We start from the raw sequence: 16,752 nt of genomic DNA, 5'->3' as shown, positions 1-16,752 counted from the left end.
AAATGCCCTTGTAAATATGAATTAAATATGCAAATCTGGCAGCACAATTTAAGTAGGATAATGCCCACTTAGCATGTACTGGTGTGAAATTTAAGGAGGGGCTAGAGGATTGTGTTGAACAGGGACTATATTTTTCTTAAGCTGACTTTTTCAGCCTGGTAAAGTTTTATTAAACTTGCTTCAATTTTAGTTTAAAATTCAGTTTAAAATTAGATAATCTTTAGTAATTTAGTTTAAAATTCAGTTTAAAATTGGTAATGCAAGCAACCTATCCCATAAAATTATTCTTTCCAAGAATGGCCATTAAGTGAGAGAGGGAAGGGAGAGAAGCAACGCCCTTTGTGTGGCAGAATGCTTGGACACGGCCTTGTGTTGTCCTTGGCTCAAAGAGAATTATGTCAATCTACATTAAAACATCGGTGTATTTTAAAAAAAAATAAAAACAAGTAAAATAACAAGATTTACTCACCAGCTTTAAAATATTCACAAAAAACTAGTAAGGAAAATCCTTCTTAGATACAAGTCTCACATTCTTCAGGAAATGTAACTGGACATTTGGGGTTTATATCTAAACTAAAGTGCTTTAAGAACTTATTCAGATTTGCATGATTGTAAAATATTGTCATTTGCCTTATGTGAGAATCTGACAGAGTGGTTCCTCAGACCAGGAGTGTAATAATTTAAATAGGTCTTGAAACGTACAGGAGTATTCATTCCCAATATGGCAATCCAACATTTTATATCTGTTATATAAAGATATTTATAGTTTTCTTCCCTGACCCTTGTTTTTAATTCAGTAACTAAGATATACTAGGAGTTGAAATTAATACTATATTTGAGTCTTCAGATCACACTATATATAGATGCAAGAAAAGCTCAGCTACACATTGTAGCAATCTGCTCCCTCCTTCATCTTAAAGAGTAACTTTATATTCTCTTTTATCCACAGGGCAAATGTGTAATGTGATGGGAGAAAGGTGAACTATATATTTTTCATGGGAAGTACACAGAATTCATATTTAAGCTGAACTTAATGCCCTAACGTTCAACTAGAATGAGTAAACTGCAAACATATATGCTCCATAGGAAAGCTAAGTGTCCTTCTAGACACCAGTGGATATCAAGATAAAAAAAAGTTCATACACAAGAACCTAATTCAATGTTTCTTAACCTTGGCTACTTTAAAATATGTGGACTTCAATTCCCAGAATTCCCAGGCTAGCTATGCTGGCTGGGGAATTCTGAGAATTCAAATTCATACACTTTAATGTTGCCACAGTTCAGAAACATTGGCCTAACTTCTTTGAAAAGGTCACATTTTTTTTATGTACATTTCATGCAACTGTGCACAATGCAGTAACAATATTTGCAATTCCACCCACCGCCCTTTTCAAAGTGCGCCTTTTATACTGACTGCAGCTTACAGGAAAGTCTGCACAAAGTCTGTGGCAATAAAACTGGGGAAACATGAGGAGAACTTCTCATTTTTCCTGAAGCAAAGCAGGGATGTTGATGTTCCATCCAATAGCCTGACGATCAAATCCACAAGTGAAGAGGTTGCATATTGGATGATCTTCACTCCATGCTGAGCAGCAAACCATTCTTCTATGACCCTGTGACAACAAACAGAACAATATTAGACTTTGCTTGGATCTTTTTTCTCCCTCTCTTGTTAGGCCACACAGATAGTTCTTTAGCAACAATAGGAAGCACTGGGGGAAAAAATGACCTGCAACTGGTACCCCACAGTCATATAATAACAAAATTTGAGCATTTGGGAACTGGCATGTGTTTACAAGGGCTCCAGGATCATGGAATCTCGGTTTGGAAATCTGAGTAGAAATAGTCCCTATAAGCCAGATTCACTTAACAACCATATCACTAATTTAACAACCTCAGTGATCCATTTAACAACTATGGCAAAAAACGGGGCAAAATTCATTTAACAACTACACGTATCTCGCTTTGCAACAGAAATTTTGGGCTCAATGGTGGTTGTAAGTCGAGGATTACCTGTATGTTGAAATAAACTTTAAAGATCTTGTTTAAAAATTTCGCCTGAACTCTATGCCTATAGAATGTCCATCGCATAATTAAAAATGCACAGCATCCTTCCGTAGCCAAGTATATCGTAACAGCAGTTCTCAAAATGAACTCTGTGGGTCAGAATTAATATACTGTGCTTTTTAGATGTAAGAGCACATGAAGTAGTGATACATTCAAAACCTATATATATTTTTTTACAAACCACAAGTTAAATTCCAACATACTATGTTAAAGAAAAAAGTCCTTTTGTGAGAGTTTGGCTACTACAATGACTTCACTCAACTGACTAACTTAGTCCAAATTCAATGTTTTAACAGTTTTATACAATGGCAAGCAATATAAACAACTGAAATGTTAGACTAAGACTAAGGAGAACCAGGTTCTCAACTTCTCGGGAAGATTTTGGACCTTTCAGGTGCAATCTATCTCATAGGGTTGTGGTGAGAATAAAAATATAGGTGACCTCATATAAACCACCTAAGTTTCTGCACAAAGCTGAATATAAACATAAAAAAATAAGCAAACATCATATAAACAACCTCATAAACTTGCAAGCCTAACAAAAACAGAATCAAAGCTTATTTTTATTTTTAAATAATGGCACAAAGTAGGTTTTTCACAATTTACAAAGCATTTCAAGTACCGTATTTTTTGGAGTATAAGATGAACTTTTTCCCTCAAAAAAGAGGCTGAAAATCTGGGTGCGTCTTACACACTGAATACAGCATTTTTTGCCTCCTGAAACCCCGCCCCTTCACCAAAATGGCTGTGCATAGCCTTTAGGAGCCTTGTAGAGTCCTCCTGGGGCTGGGGAGAGCAGAAATGAGCAAAAAAAGACCGTTTTTTGCTCAATTTTGCCTCCCCTCAGCCCCAGGAGCACTCTATAAGCCTTCTATGCATGCCCCTTTTTTTAAATAAAAAATGGGCCTGTTTTCGTGAAAAATGGTCTGTTTTTGTTCGTTTTTGAGGGGGGGCAGGAGCTGTAGCGTTAAAAGCCTCCTAAAGGCTATTCATGCCCTTTTATTTTGAAAAAAAATGGGCTCATTTTTGCGAAAAACGGGTCGTTTTGGGAGGTCTGCAGAGTGCAAAAACTTTTTTTTTTAATTTGCCTCTTCAAAACCTTGGTGCGTCTTATACGCCAAAAATATATTGGTTACTGCATCATTTAAGATCTCAGTACATTAAAAATAGGAACTGGGGAAAAAAGTAACAGGACAATAGCAGTCTCTATTGCACCTGAGAAACTTATTAAATAAAAACAGCTTCACCTGGCTTTGGAAGAAATCAGATTTACTTTCAGCTGCATCTCTGTAATGAGATAGTTCCAACCTGTTCTATCACCAGGAGCATCATTCTGATGATGATGGCAGAGGAAACATATCAAAAAGCTTCACTAAAGAGGACTCAGGTAGCTGGTCTATTACTTGTCATCTGGGACAAGGAATTTGTCATATAGCGATCCTTACTGGTATGGATAGCTGAGGAAATGGCTGGTTGAGGAATTCTGGGAAATGAAGTTCGCACCTCTTATATTGCTAAGTTTGAGAAACACTGTTTTAGAGCTTACAATATGAATGAGCAATCTCTGGATCCTATTTCCTTACTCTAAGTTCTCTAATTGACTACTACTACTGCATAGCCATAGCACAAATTCCAACCCTTTAGAGGCAAGGAATAGCCAACAGGCTGAAGCTTAAGTCCATAGTGTCCATACTTTAAACCATGCCAATCAAAGTTAAAGAAAACCTTCACAAGCTTTCAGGAGAAAAACAAAAATCTCAACCTTGTCCATGTATATGACACAGTCTTGTCCACTTTACATCATTGTTCACTGCAATCTTTAGGCTCCTAAAAATATTAACTGGCCACCAAGAGGCTCACCACCATTGCTTTAAAAGGTGAGGTCATTTAGAATTAAGTCCAAACTGAGTCTAAACCCAATAATTTTTAATTTGCAAGATACCAATTAATAGTCCTTGATATGTAACCAATTGCCTAAAACCCCCTTGGGCTATCACATGATCACATTTTGGGCACCTATCAGCCTTTACTACCATTTGCAGGGTCCTGCAGTCACGTGACTAAACAATTTGCAATTTTTTTGTGTGTTCCCATGTTTACTTCCAGCTTCTGGCAAAATCATAAAATCGCTCACCGGGGAAAATAGATTCACTTAAATCCAGTATTTGCTTAATGACTTAATTCACTTAATGACTATTGTAAAAAAATGGTTGTAACTGATGCCTCAACTTATGATGGCAATAACGTCAACAATAATTCTGGGCTCAATTAGGGCTGTAAGACAAGGTCTATCTATCTGTAGGTGTATTAAGTGTTTTAGTTTAATGGCAACTGGATGATTTACTGCAACAACATGCTATGTTTCAACTAAATAATATATATTTTGTAACATGCAGAAAAACAACTAAATGGGAGAATGAGAGAGATGTTAAAGAAATAACTAAAGTTCTGCTACCTGTCTGTTGCTGCGAGGAAGACGTGCTAATCGCACTCCAGACATGTCAAATAATCTAACCTGTCGGTTGTCATGTGGAAGGGCAATGATTTTTTGGCCGACACAAACATTAATCCTGTGCAGAGGAGATAAAAAAAAATTAGATAGCCTGCCAGGGATTGACAGTAGTTCAAGGCCACTGAAAGTGATTTAATTGGAATTTCATGCTACACACAGTTCCCACAAATATAATTTTATTTTCTACCCAAAAAAAAAAAGAGGTTTGTTTCTGGCACTGATGGTATCATAGACATTCACAAAGACATTACCAGATGCACCCCCATAATATTTTGTAAAGACAAAAAAAAAAAACCACTCTGAAGCTCATACTTATACAGAGAAAGTCCATCCTGATTCCTTCAGGAAAGAAAACCCACTCTGGAGTTAATACTTAATGGAATGAGCACCTGGGGTCTCTACCAAAACCACGAATAGAAAAGTGGCATCAATTCATCTGAAGTACTTCAGCTGCGTAGGCCAGGATTTCTCAACCTTGGCAACTTTAAGATGAGTGAATTTCAACTTTCAGAATCCATCCATCTTAAAGATTCAGAAAACACAAAGAAAAATAGATCCTTTGCATTTAAATTCTTCAAATCCACAAAATGTGAGGGATCCTAAGGTGATTGATGAACATGCAGATCACAAACATTCCACTCTCAAATACTAAATTTTTTTTTTTTAAAGTAATCAATTTGCATTAATTTAAGAGCCTGGTCTGTTTTTACTGCAAAAAAAAATGGCTGTAAGCCTTTTGTTCTAATGGACAAAGTTTCGTTGCCATGTTTTTTTTTCAGGCTGTTTTGAAGAAAGATGGGATATCAATTCAAAAACAGCCTTTCAAACCGCAAATCCATATTACCTTCCCTTCTCAACTTTACATTATTCGTACTCTTCATCATTCATCATTCTCTTATACAGAAGAGGCTAGAACAGCAGCCATAGTTACAAAATACAACAACTGATTAGACAAAGGCAGTCCTTAGCTGCCATGCTAGAATGCTATTTTTCAAACAATAATGCCAAAGACATGGCACCTCAACAATGCATTTCAGGAAGGAATTAAGAAAAATGGGCATTTCAAAGCAGTAGCTGTTTTCTACTATTTTCTACTAAATCTTAAATTATGCTGTGATCTGAGCATCACTTTTTGTTAAACAAATGCCTACCGGATTAAATGAAGTTTGGCTTACCTATTTACTGCAGAGTCTGTGCGAATAGTGGCAATGGGTGATCTCATATTTTTCAAGTCCCAAACTTTCACAGTACGATCATCACTACCTGAAACCACATTGTCTCCCACAGTGAAAACAGCTGAGGTCACAGTGCTTGAAAGGAAGAAGTTAGAACCACAGTTAACCAAGTTACTGAGAATTCAGTGATAATTTTAAATCTATAGTACCATCCTTACTATTTTGAGAAACTGCAAGAAAGATTATCGACATGGAAGCACAATAGCTAGCTGCTGGACTCTGGGTTCAATTACGAACCCTTACCAGGTACGCAGTTTAATACTTTTAACATAGTAAGACATGCCAAAATAATAGCTTCTTTCACACAAAAGAAAGGATATAATTTTGTAACTGCATGCCAAATCACATACACATATTATGTATAGTCTTATATACAGAAAGGCAACAGGACATTCAATTCTTGTTGTGATACTGAACTATTTAAAAATAAAACATGAAAGAAAATATCTGCCACATCTAAATTACAGGAAATAAAAAATGTTTAATTTCAGTAACCAGAAATGTATTAATCATTGCATCTGAAAACTTAATAACTGGGGTTTTAAGTTATTTCTTTCATCCTTTTGCTCTAATGGGCAAAGCATGATTGCCATGATTTTTCAGGCTGTTTTGAAGAAACATGGGAAACCTCCATTCATCAAGTTACTTCTTTTACTGCAAAGCTTCTTGCTTGCTCCCACCTACACAGCCTGCTAACAAAGCACTTTGGTTTCCTTCCCTGGTTCATTACAGTCTGCTTCTCAGCTCAATTTCTATGGACTGCATTTAATGACCTATCCTGTTATAGCTTGGGGGTCACACACATCAATTGCTTGGAATTTAGTAATTTTAATTTAAAGTGTCAAGTTGCTCCTGTCACTTCTATTGTACTGTGAGAATCTGACTTCATGTTGTATTCAGTCTACTGATTGAGATTAGTATTACCCAAGTCACAATGGGCTAGTATGTGCAAGGCCTCTTAATTTAAATTGACATCAAATTAAAGTCTAATTAGATCCAAATACCATTGTGTCAGTGGTATGAAGTTTTTAAATGCTGCATCAGAGTGCTACTGAACGGGTCAGGGTAATTATGTGGCATGAACTAGAGGCCTTCAGAGCCCAATTATATAAGCCTTTGTGTCTGAACTGGCGTGGGGGCATAAGCAATTACAAATGGCCCCTGGTACCAAGGAAGATCTCCAAAATTACTATACATTCAGAGCAAGGAGAATACTGAATCTCCCAAAATATATGCATTAGGTACTGATATATTCATGCTAGCAGAGGGTGCCGCTCTTTGGCATGGCGACAATTGATTTGATTCCTTCATCATGCATTACAATTATTCATCTAGTTAAGTTCTTAAAAGCTTGTTACTTTCAAGCAACCATTCAAATATTTTTTGAATTTGTGCCTTAAAATGTGAATGATTTTATTCCTTCCACTTTTTTGCATTTATATCCTAATCTACACCACAAAGTTGCAGTGTCGGTTGCATTAAAAGATATATATGGGAAATCAACTTTTTACAAAACTGAGCGGCTCTAAGTGTTCACTGGAGCAGAAAAATAACAATAAAAGAGAATACTTGAAGCTCAGAGTTGAACTACAAAGAGCCCCAAGGGGTCCCTGGCTTTCTCCAAACATAGTTGCTTTTTCCGCAGGAATTTCATTACCCAATAACAGTAAACAATACCTCAGTCAAGGAACTAGCAACTCAGAGAACCAATCAAACCAATCAAGGTACCACCAAGAACACTTCATCAACAGGACAGGCCACTTATATATAAACAGCACTGCATCATCAAGCACTGATGAGGTTATGTATTTGGGTAATGAAACATCGGCAAGAAAACAACTAAACTCTGAAAACACTACAAGCCCCCCACAGAGAATAGAAGATCCAACACAGCGTAAGATACCTTCACTGCCAAAGCAGGGCTGTGGTCATATAAAAGGGACTGGAACAGCCCTGGTGTTTTTCTTTTCCGAGGTAACCTCCAAGCAGATTTCCCAGCTCTGCTTTGAAAGATCCTGAAGACTTCTGGTGTTGGGGACTGACCAGAGACCGTACGTAGATGTACCTTCTCTGTAAGTGACTTACTTCCACCACTTACTGGGGATTTTTAAAAGGTTTGGTCAGCAATACCACTATTTGTACACAATAACTCATGATTAAAAAGCCAACTAGTTCTACAAAATTAAACCCAACCACTTTGTTCTTTTAAATCTTCTCTTCCAATCAGTATCTGCAATTTTCTAACTGTTCTTCCCCTCAACCCCAATGTGGTCCTTTGTACCTAGGTAAACCTAGGTAAACATGCAAATCCCTCCTAGACTTTGCAAACAAAAAAGTTTTATGTTGATGTCACAATGCAATGATTATAGCTAATATTATGCTCCTTTTTGGAAAGGTGGTCTTAAAAGCATTGGGAGACTACCATGTGCCTATGCATGGAGGAAGCAAACTATCTTGACCCCTTCCAGTCCGGCTTCAGACCAGGTTACAGCACAGAAACCGCTTTGGTCGCATTGACCGATGATCTCTGGAGAGCTAGGGATGGAGGCTTTGCGTCCATCCTAGTTCTCCTTGACCTCTCAGCGGCTTTCGATACCATCGACCATGGTATCCTTCTGCGACGACTGCGGGAGGTGGGAGTGGGCGGCACTGTCTTGCAGTGGTTCTCCTCCTACCTCTCGGACAGGTCGCAGTCGGTGTTGGTGGGTGGGCAGAGATCGTCCCCGAGGCCCCTAACATATGGGGTGCCACAGGGGTCGGTCTTGTCCCCCCTCCTATTTAACATATACATGAAACCGCTGGGCGAGATCATTCGGAGGCACGGGATAAAGTATCACCAATATGCGGACGATACACAACTGTATCTGTCCGCCCCGTGCCAACTCAATGAAGCGGTGGACGTGATGAACCAGGGTCTGGAAGCTGTTAAAGACTGGATGAGGGCGAACAAACTGGTGCTCAACCCAGACAAGACCGAGTGGCTGTTGTGTTTTCCTCCCAATAATTTGACTACCGTACCATCAATCAGGCTGGGGGGACAAAACTTATACCCCTCAGATAGGGTCCGCAACTTGGGAGTCCTCCTGGATCCACAGCTGAGTTTTGAACACCACCTATCAGCTGTGACCAGGGGGGCATTTGCCCAGGTTCGCCTGGTGCGCCAGTTGCGGCCCTACCTGAATCGGGAGGCCCTCACGACAGTCACTCGAGCCCTTGTGATCTCTAAGCTGGAATACTGCAACGTGCTCTACATGGGGCTGCCCTTGAAGAGCACCCGGAGACTTCAGCTAGTACAGAACGCGGCCGCGCGAGTGATTGTGGGCGCACCTCGGTTCGCCCACATAACACCTATCCTCCGCGAGCTGCGCTGGCTACCTGTAGATCTCCGGGTGCAATTCAAGGTCTTACTTACCACCCATAAAGCGCTCCATGGTAGTGGATCTGACTATCTGAGAGACCGCCTCCTGCCAATAATCTCCCTGCGTCCCATCAGATCGCATAGAGCGGGCCTCCTCCGTATTCCATCCACCAGTCAGTGCCGACTGGCGACCACCCGGAGGAGAGCCTTCTCAGTTGCTGCTCCGACGCTATGGAACAATCTCCCCGTGGAGATCCGTACCCTGACCACAGTCCAGGCCTTCCGCACAGCCCTCAAGACCTGGCTAGCCCGTCAGGCCTGGGGATAAATTTTCTTGCCCCTCCCGAATGCTGAGTGAATGTTGTGTTTTAGCACTTTTTGTTATTTCACTTTTCTTTTTGTCGTATTTTGTCTTTCACTCCCCTCCCCTCATTATTGTAAGCCGCCCTGAGTCCCCTCAGGGAAAAGGGCGGCCTATAAATGTTAAATAAAATACGAAATACGAAAAAAATGTACATGTGCCTATGGTTATTCATATTTTATTTTATTTTTACAATATTCATTTATTGATTTAAGCTACTTATATGGCTGACCATTTCAAAGCAATGACATTAAGTTTCCATACATTACATTACACACAACAGCTTTTACACTCTTACTGTACGCCATTTAAATTTTCCATACATCCTTATGAAAGTCATTTTGTCCTTTATAAAACAGATAAAATCCTGTCAATAATCACTTCTCATTTTGTTTTATAAGTTGGTGAATGTTATTGGAGACTTCTCAAGCAGGGAAAAAGAATAAACCTTATCCAATTATTTTTTTCTCAAGCAAGATTATCCAGATATTTCCAATGATAAGCAATTAGAGGCTCTGCTGCTAAAAACAGGAAAATAATATGGTTCTTGTTTTGAAACCTTTCGTATCTTTCATTAAGCACAAATAATATGGATAAATTTGGTGTGAATGCAACTATTTGTTTGGTTATTGCTCTCATTTTATTAAAGGAAATTACTGTTCCATTCCACAAAATGTGAATTCCATCTCATGCTGTTTTTAACATAGAATGAAATTGTTCTTCAAGCTTTGGAATGAAATGTATGGGTATTTAATGGCATTTCAAGGCTACTCCAAACACCAAAGGATTCCGGGTAGCTGACAAACAATAATGCAGCTAAAATAAGCAACTAATCCAAGAAAATTTCTATTAAAAACCCCCAAACATTAATATGTATATTACATTTGACTCACATCTGCAGATCCAAGAGAGGTAGTAAACTTTACAAATTATGAACAAGTATGGAGAAATAAACTAAAATTCAACCCAAATAAATGATTTTAAGAGACAATTTGAAGGTGGCCCTGGATCTACCAATTTCCTCAGATGCTAAGGGGATATCTTATGATTACCAATTACGGCCTTTCCCAGAGATCTAGTCTAAGTTATCTCTGCATCCATTGAACTTTAGCAATTATCTTGCTTTGGGAGTATATTTGGAAAAGTTAAATGAACAAAATAAGGATTATTTTCCTCCAGTCGTGTACAGCAGGTGCACAATCAGCCAATTAATATTTTGGCTCTGTTTAAAATTCTAAGTTCAGCCTTTGAAGCCCTAAATGAGTTGAAGCCAAACCTTCAAAAACAGAGAAGGAACCTGAAGGATAATGTGAACTTTAAAAAATACATATTCAAAATGGAAATTAAACATATGACCAAATGGCGGAAATGGAAAATAGAAATGGCAAAATGTTACCAATATTAAGAAACACTAAAATAGGAAGCAAATTGAACTATTTCAGTATTTCTTGAAAGAAAACGCAAACAGTGGCAAAGGAAAAACTGACATGGGGCAGATGACAGAGAGACTGTACAAGGAAAATTAACTACTAAGCCCTCCGACTGAGATCAATACAAAGCATTAAACCAACCGAAACTGCAATTAGATAGCATTTAATTTAACAGCATGTGGCACTAAATAGTCTTTATTTTTTTATTATACACATAGTGACGTACCCCCACATAGAGGCTATTAATTCTCCATCATGAACAATCCACCATTGAGGATTACAGACTGTACTCTATCATGAGGTCCAGTGAGGTTGGTAGACCATTATTCCCCCAATGAGAGTGGAATTAGCCCAAAGTCATCTAACTGACCTCGTACCCAAGTGAGAAATTAGGACTTGGGTCTCTCATCCCCAGTCCAGCACCTTAACTATTACTTTACACTAGCTGTAATCAACAATTATAGTTATAGACCCTGGCCCTGATAAAAAATATACATAGAAATTTTTTTAAAAATCAGATAAAAATAAAAATTTGTTCATACAAGACAAAGCTCTGAAAAATACTGGCAGAATATAGAGCAGCCGTGAATTACATTTTTCAGAGAGTGATGCTCTTTCTGAAGGGCTGAATTCAACATAGTTTAAAGATAAAACATGTTGGAAGAAAGAAAGAAAACAGGAATCTGCAAGGGGACCATCAACCATGATAACAAAGCAGGAGATCAAACAGATAAAACCAGCAACAGTCTTTCTGATAACTTGGTGGCATGCATCATATCTCAATTTAAATTTATTATATTGATATAAATATACATAGAAACCTGCTTATGCCAATGCTATGCAAATAAAATAAAATTGCATTACAGAATGCTCTTTGCCTTTTGCAAAAGATTTTAAATGTTTATTTATGTTCTGCCTTTATTATTTTTATAACTAATTAAAGGTGACAAACATACCCAATAATTAGGAGATTATGCATTCCATATTTTTTCTGGCAATCTACGAAAGGATATGGCTACACCAAAATTATTTCTAAAAAACTGAAATTAACAGTCATATTTGATATCTATCATAAATATTGGCTCACAATGCTCTTATTTTAAATGTTGGTGAATTGTCATTTACAAATATTTCCGCTGGGGAGGGAGAGATTAAAACCTAAAGTCATTTTTCAAAATATTTTTCATAAATATTTTCATCAAAATCCCCAGCTCATGAAAGAAAGATCTTTAAAAAAAAACAAATAAAAGAATAGTTTATTAATCTATTGCAAGAAGCCAAGACATCTTAAAGATTACTTCCAATCTAACAACAGATGTGACACAAGTTCTTCTGACAGGAATTGAGACCAAGATTGATTTGTTGTTGTTGTTGTTGTTGTTGTTTATAATTTAGACTATACATACACTTATGTATCATATGTTCAGGAACAAGGAGAAACTGATTCTCCATACATCTCATTGCTGCCCACAACTGAGATTGTTTAAAAATATTGTCAATAACCAGAACTTCATATTATTACAAATGTGATTTGCATTGTGCGGTTATCACACTATTTCACTAATATCTTCAATATTCTCCAATTCATACATCAAATGAAGTAGGCATCTGCCTACAGAAGCTTACCCTAAAACATACTTGCTTATTTTTAAAGTTTTGCTATCTTCCCACTTTGATAAGTAGATTGATAAACAGATAAAGGGGGTCATACAATTTTATAAATAAGTGCATTTATTTCACAAAGCATGAAAAATTCTCATGGATCATTTACCAACTACATAAACGCATCTGAAACAATCCCTTAATGACCACATTTAATTAAGCAAAGCCTGCGAATTTAAATCCTCCAGAAATGATACTTCACAGTACAGCATTAAGAGAGCCTGGTATTAATTTTTAAAAAAATGTATTGTGGGTTTTTTGTTCCAATTTAATGCAACTTTCAACTACTATAATTTGCGGCTTTGACATTAGGCTATTACATAATTGCTCCAGTGACAAACAATACAGGAGTGAGGCCAGCACTTTTAACTTATCCACCAAATTGAGGTGTAAACACCAAGTTAATGGAAAGCAGGAGGTTAAATAGAGTATTCAGTTAATGCATTTGCCACTTCTTTGGAGCTTTAATGATGAAAAATACTGTTCAAAGTGCACTTGAATCTGAAAAGTTTAACGAAGTATGGAAGCGAAGGTTGTTCAACGTTTCCCCTCTATTTTTCTCTCAATGGATGCTGGATTTCTTATGCAGCTGTAGCCAACTTAAAAGTGTGGTTAACATCTCTTCAACTAAATTAATGAAAAATGTCAACAAGAGATCATTAGGCTCTATGTTAATGGAACGCTAAAAGGCATTAGGCTTTTAATAACTCAACAATGGATGACAGGTATCTTTGGGCATAAAAAAAAGTTGGCAAAGAGATATTATTCATAAGACACCCTGATATGGTGGGTTCCCCAAAGGGAGTTTGGTGTGCTACTACCATTCCGGAAAAACTTCAGACTCTGCCAAACCCCAGCAAAACTCATTTATCTTGTCGTAGGAAGCACCAGAGCATGTACTTCCAGCTGACAGAGTGGCATTCTCTCACCACACACCACTGCCTGAACTGGAATATCCTGCTCCCTCTGTGGGTCTCAATCAACAGAAAGACTGTAATGCTAGCACTCCTCATTAGGACTAACAGCTGTCTCCCCAGTCACACAGAGACACAAAACTGTTTTGCATAACAATCTGCTGAAATTTCACACTGGGGCTGGTTAGGAGGAGGTGGGGGCAGAAAATATGAGGCAGAAAATGCTGGACCATGAAATGGTGATGCAGAGTGCGGCTTGGAACAGCTTTGGGGGAAAAATTAACACTGTGGTGTCCATTTCACTCACACAGCATGACATTTTAGACAGAGTTAAGAGCTTTTTTTAAACACACATACACATATACCTTTTTTTTAAAATATAAAAGGGCCAACTTCCAGGAAGCAGTGAAAAATAAATGTTCTAAATTGTATATTTTATCTATTTATTTATCCAATTTGGAACCTGCCCATCTTCCTTTAAGTGGTGTACAATTAAAACATAAAAACCATATAAATATTATATTCCAGTTGGATGAAGTTAAAACAAGAATAAAATATTTAAAGTTAAAAAGGGGGAGATTGGGGGGGGGGAACCTTGATTCATTTAATCATTCATTCCAATACATACTTGCATAGTATCAGAAGCCATGAATGCTTGGATTTTCCAGTCAACAATATAATTATCTTTAAAATGTTATGGGGTTTTTACATGGTGCAACATTTGCAGATGACAAACACTAAAAATGTGTTACTCGGATATATGTAATATTTATTTCTAAGAACTACATTATGCAGCAATAGTACTACTGTTTTCAACACTTTCAAGATTCATTAGGAATATTTATAACACTTACATGTCATACAAAGAACACAAGTATCCTTTATACGAAGTTAACTATTGGTGTGGCTTTAAGTGGGGATAAAAAGCAAAACTACCACCAATGAAATTGAAGCTTTCTTCTATACACTACTAATTCAAGATATTAGAGCAAAAAAGTCAGTATTTTTAAACAATTTTTAAAAATATGAATCAACATTGATACTGATGCTGAGATATTTAGAAAAACTGGGAGCTTGCTAACATATGACAATATTCAGTATAGGAGAAAGGTTTACTATCTTTTCAGCAAAGAAATTAACTCCAATTATCCCTTCGTTTTTTGATTAGTATCTATCATTTTAAGGTAACTGTTTCTTTCTCTCATCTGGAAGTCTTCATTAATTTGAGGTTATATAATATAGACCTTTTTCAAAAAGAAGATTGAAGCCAGTCAAGTCATTATTTTTGCAAATTTAATTTCAGTTACTTAAAAGTTGCAATTCAGTTCTCTGAAATAAAAATAGAAAATGAGGACACCGGTCTCATATCTTTGGATTAGAAATGAGTTTGGAAATACTTCCTTCCATTTACATATGAAATTCCCTATTCACAAGCATCAATGTGTGATTTCTACAAGTCCTGCCTCAGAAAAAAGTCTTTTTCTGAAATTATGATGATATGCCACCTTTAATATATAATGATCTGCAATGTAACAAACACTGAATTATCCTTAGATTCACTGATAATAACCACAATGCATTCAAACCATTTTAAATAATCATAAAAAGGAAAAATAAAATCCTGTGCCAGATAATTTTTTTTTTTTTTTTTTTTTTTTAGCAATTTTATATGCCGCCCTTTTCCCTGAGGGGACTCAGGGCGGCTTACAACAATAAAGGGAAGGGGGTGCAAGACAAAACTTAAAAAGAAAAGAAACGTGATTAAAGGAAATTGGTCATAAAAACACAACATTCACTCAACATTCGGGCGGGGTGAGAGTAATCCTATCCCCAGGCCTGACGGGACAGCCAGTTCTTGAGGGCTGTGCGGAAGGCCTGGACTGTGGTGAGGGTACGGATCTCCACGGGGAGGTTGTTCCATAATGTCGGAGCTGCAACTGAGAAGGCTCTCCTCCGCGTAGTCGCCAGTCGGCACTGACTGGCGGATGGAATTCGGAGGAGGCCTACTCTGTGCGATCTGATGGGACGCAGGGAGGTAATTGGCAGGAGGCGGTCTCTCAAATAGTCAGATCCACTACCATGGAGCGCTTTATAGGTGGTGAGTAAGACCTTGAAGTGCACCCGACGATCAACAGGTAGCCAGCGCAGCTCACGGAGGATTGGTGTTATATGGGCGAACCGTGGTGCGCCCATGATCACTCGCGCGGCCGCGTTCTGGACTAGCTGAAGTCGCCGGATGCTCTTCAAGGGCAGCCCCATGTAGAGCACATTGCAGTATTCCAGCCTAGAGATCACAAGGGCTCGAGTGACTGTTGTGAGAGCCTCCCGGTTCAGGTAGGGCCGCAACTGGCGCACCAGGCGGACGAAAATGAAACTGAAAAAACAAACAGAGCCTGAGTTTAATCCTTGAGACATTCAAAGTCGGCAGTAGTGGAATTTGAAGCAATTATAATAGTTAAAATGGATATTGGATAGACTGATGAAAAATAGGGCTACTAGTAGTTACCAATTATTATAACCATAAATTCCACAATATCAGTTGCTGGAAACATCAGTGGGGCAGCATTACTCAACCCATGTCCTGATAGTGGTACAATCCCTACCGATTAGTTTCTAAGAAAAAAGGAACTGAGTTGGATAGATTTTTGGTTTCTTTCCCCATAGTTCTAATATTTTTGCACATAACTTGCCTTAATCTTCATACAAAATCCTGTGACCTATTCAAGTCTCACTTTTCTGCCCCACTGATCAGGTGCCTTCCTCTTCTCCAAAATGCTTGTTGAAAATAATAACTGAAAAATTGATACTGAATTACAGATAGTCCTCCACTTACAACCATTCATTTATAATATAGCCTTTATTATCATTGTACAAAATAAATACAACGAAATTGGTTTTAACCCAATGGGGCAATTTATGACCACAAATACAAACAACATAAATAGTATAAAGAATAATCCCTATGCAAGTAATTAGGGGAAAAGAAAAAAGAAAAGAAAAGAAAAGAAAAACTAGTCACGTTTCCGTGTGTGTTTGGAATGATTGGGGTTGTGTTTAAGAGTCTGACAGCCTAAGGATAGAAACTATTTTTAAACCTATTTGTTTGGCTGGCTATGCTTCAATGTCTTCTGCCCAATGGTAGAAGTGCGAAGAGACACTGACCAGGGTGTGAATCATCTCTATGTATCTTCCTTACTCTGCTAAAGCAGCGAG

The 16,752-nt window shown here is 37.7% G+C and overlaps 1 protein-coding gene across 5 annotated transcripts in view; it reads right to left on the bottom strand.

Moving 5' to 3' along the window:
- Positions 1-447: 447 nt before the first annotated feature.
- WDR37 (WD repeat domain 37) overlaps positions 448-16,752 on the bottom strand; it is a 48,416-nt gene continuing 32,111 nt past the window's right edge. For all 5 annotated transcript variants that reach the window (XM_087712516.1, XM_014056765.2, XM_087712518.1 and 2 more), the window contains 3 exons: positions 5,755-5,889; positions 4,523-4,637; positions 448-1,613 (listed from right to left, as the gene is read on the bottom strand). In XM_087712516.1, the coding sequence (XP_087568642.1) occupies positions 1,482-1,613; positions 4,523-4,637; positions 5,755-5,889 (382 nt within the window). In that variant the 3' untranslated portion in view covers positions 448-1,481. The remainder of the gene's footprint in view (positions 1,614-4,522; positions 4,638-5,754; positions 5,890-16,752) is intronic.

Source organism: Thamnophis sirtalis, unplaced genomic scaffold (genome assembly GCF_051295495.1).
Source record: "Thamnophis sirtalis isolate CommonGarterSnake01/CBP01778 unplaced genomic scaffold, rThaSir2_p1.2 scaffold_4, whole genome shotgun sequence".
NCBI classification, from domain to species: domain Eukaryota; kingdom Metazoa; phylum Chordata; class Lepidosauria; order Squamata; family Natricidae; genus Thamnophis; species Thamnophis sirtalis.
The sequence above is the reverse complement of the archived record's forward strand: the minus strand, read 5'-3'. Positions and strand labels throughout refer to the sequence as shown.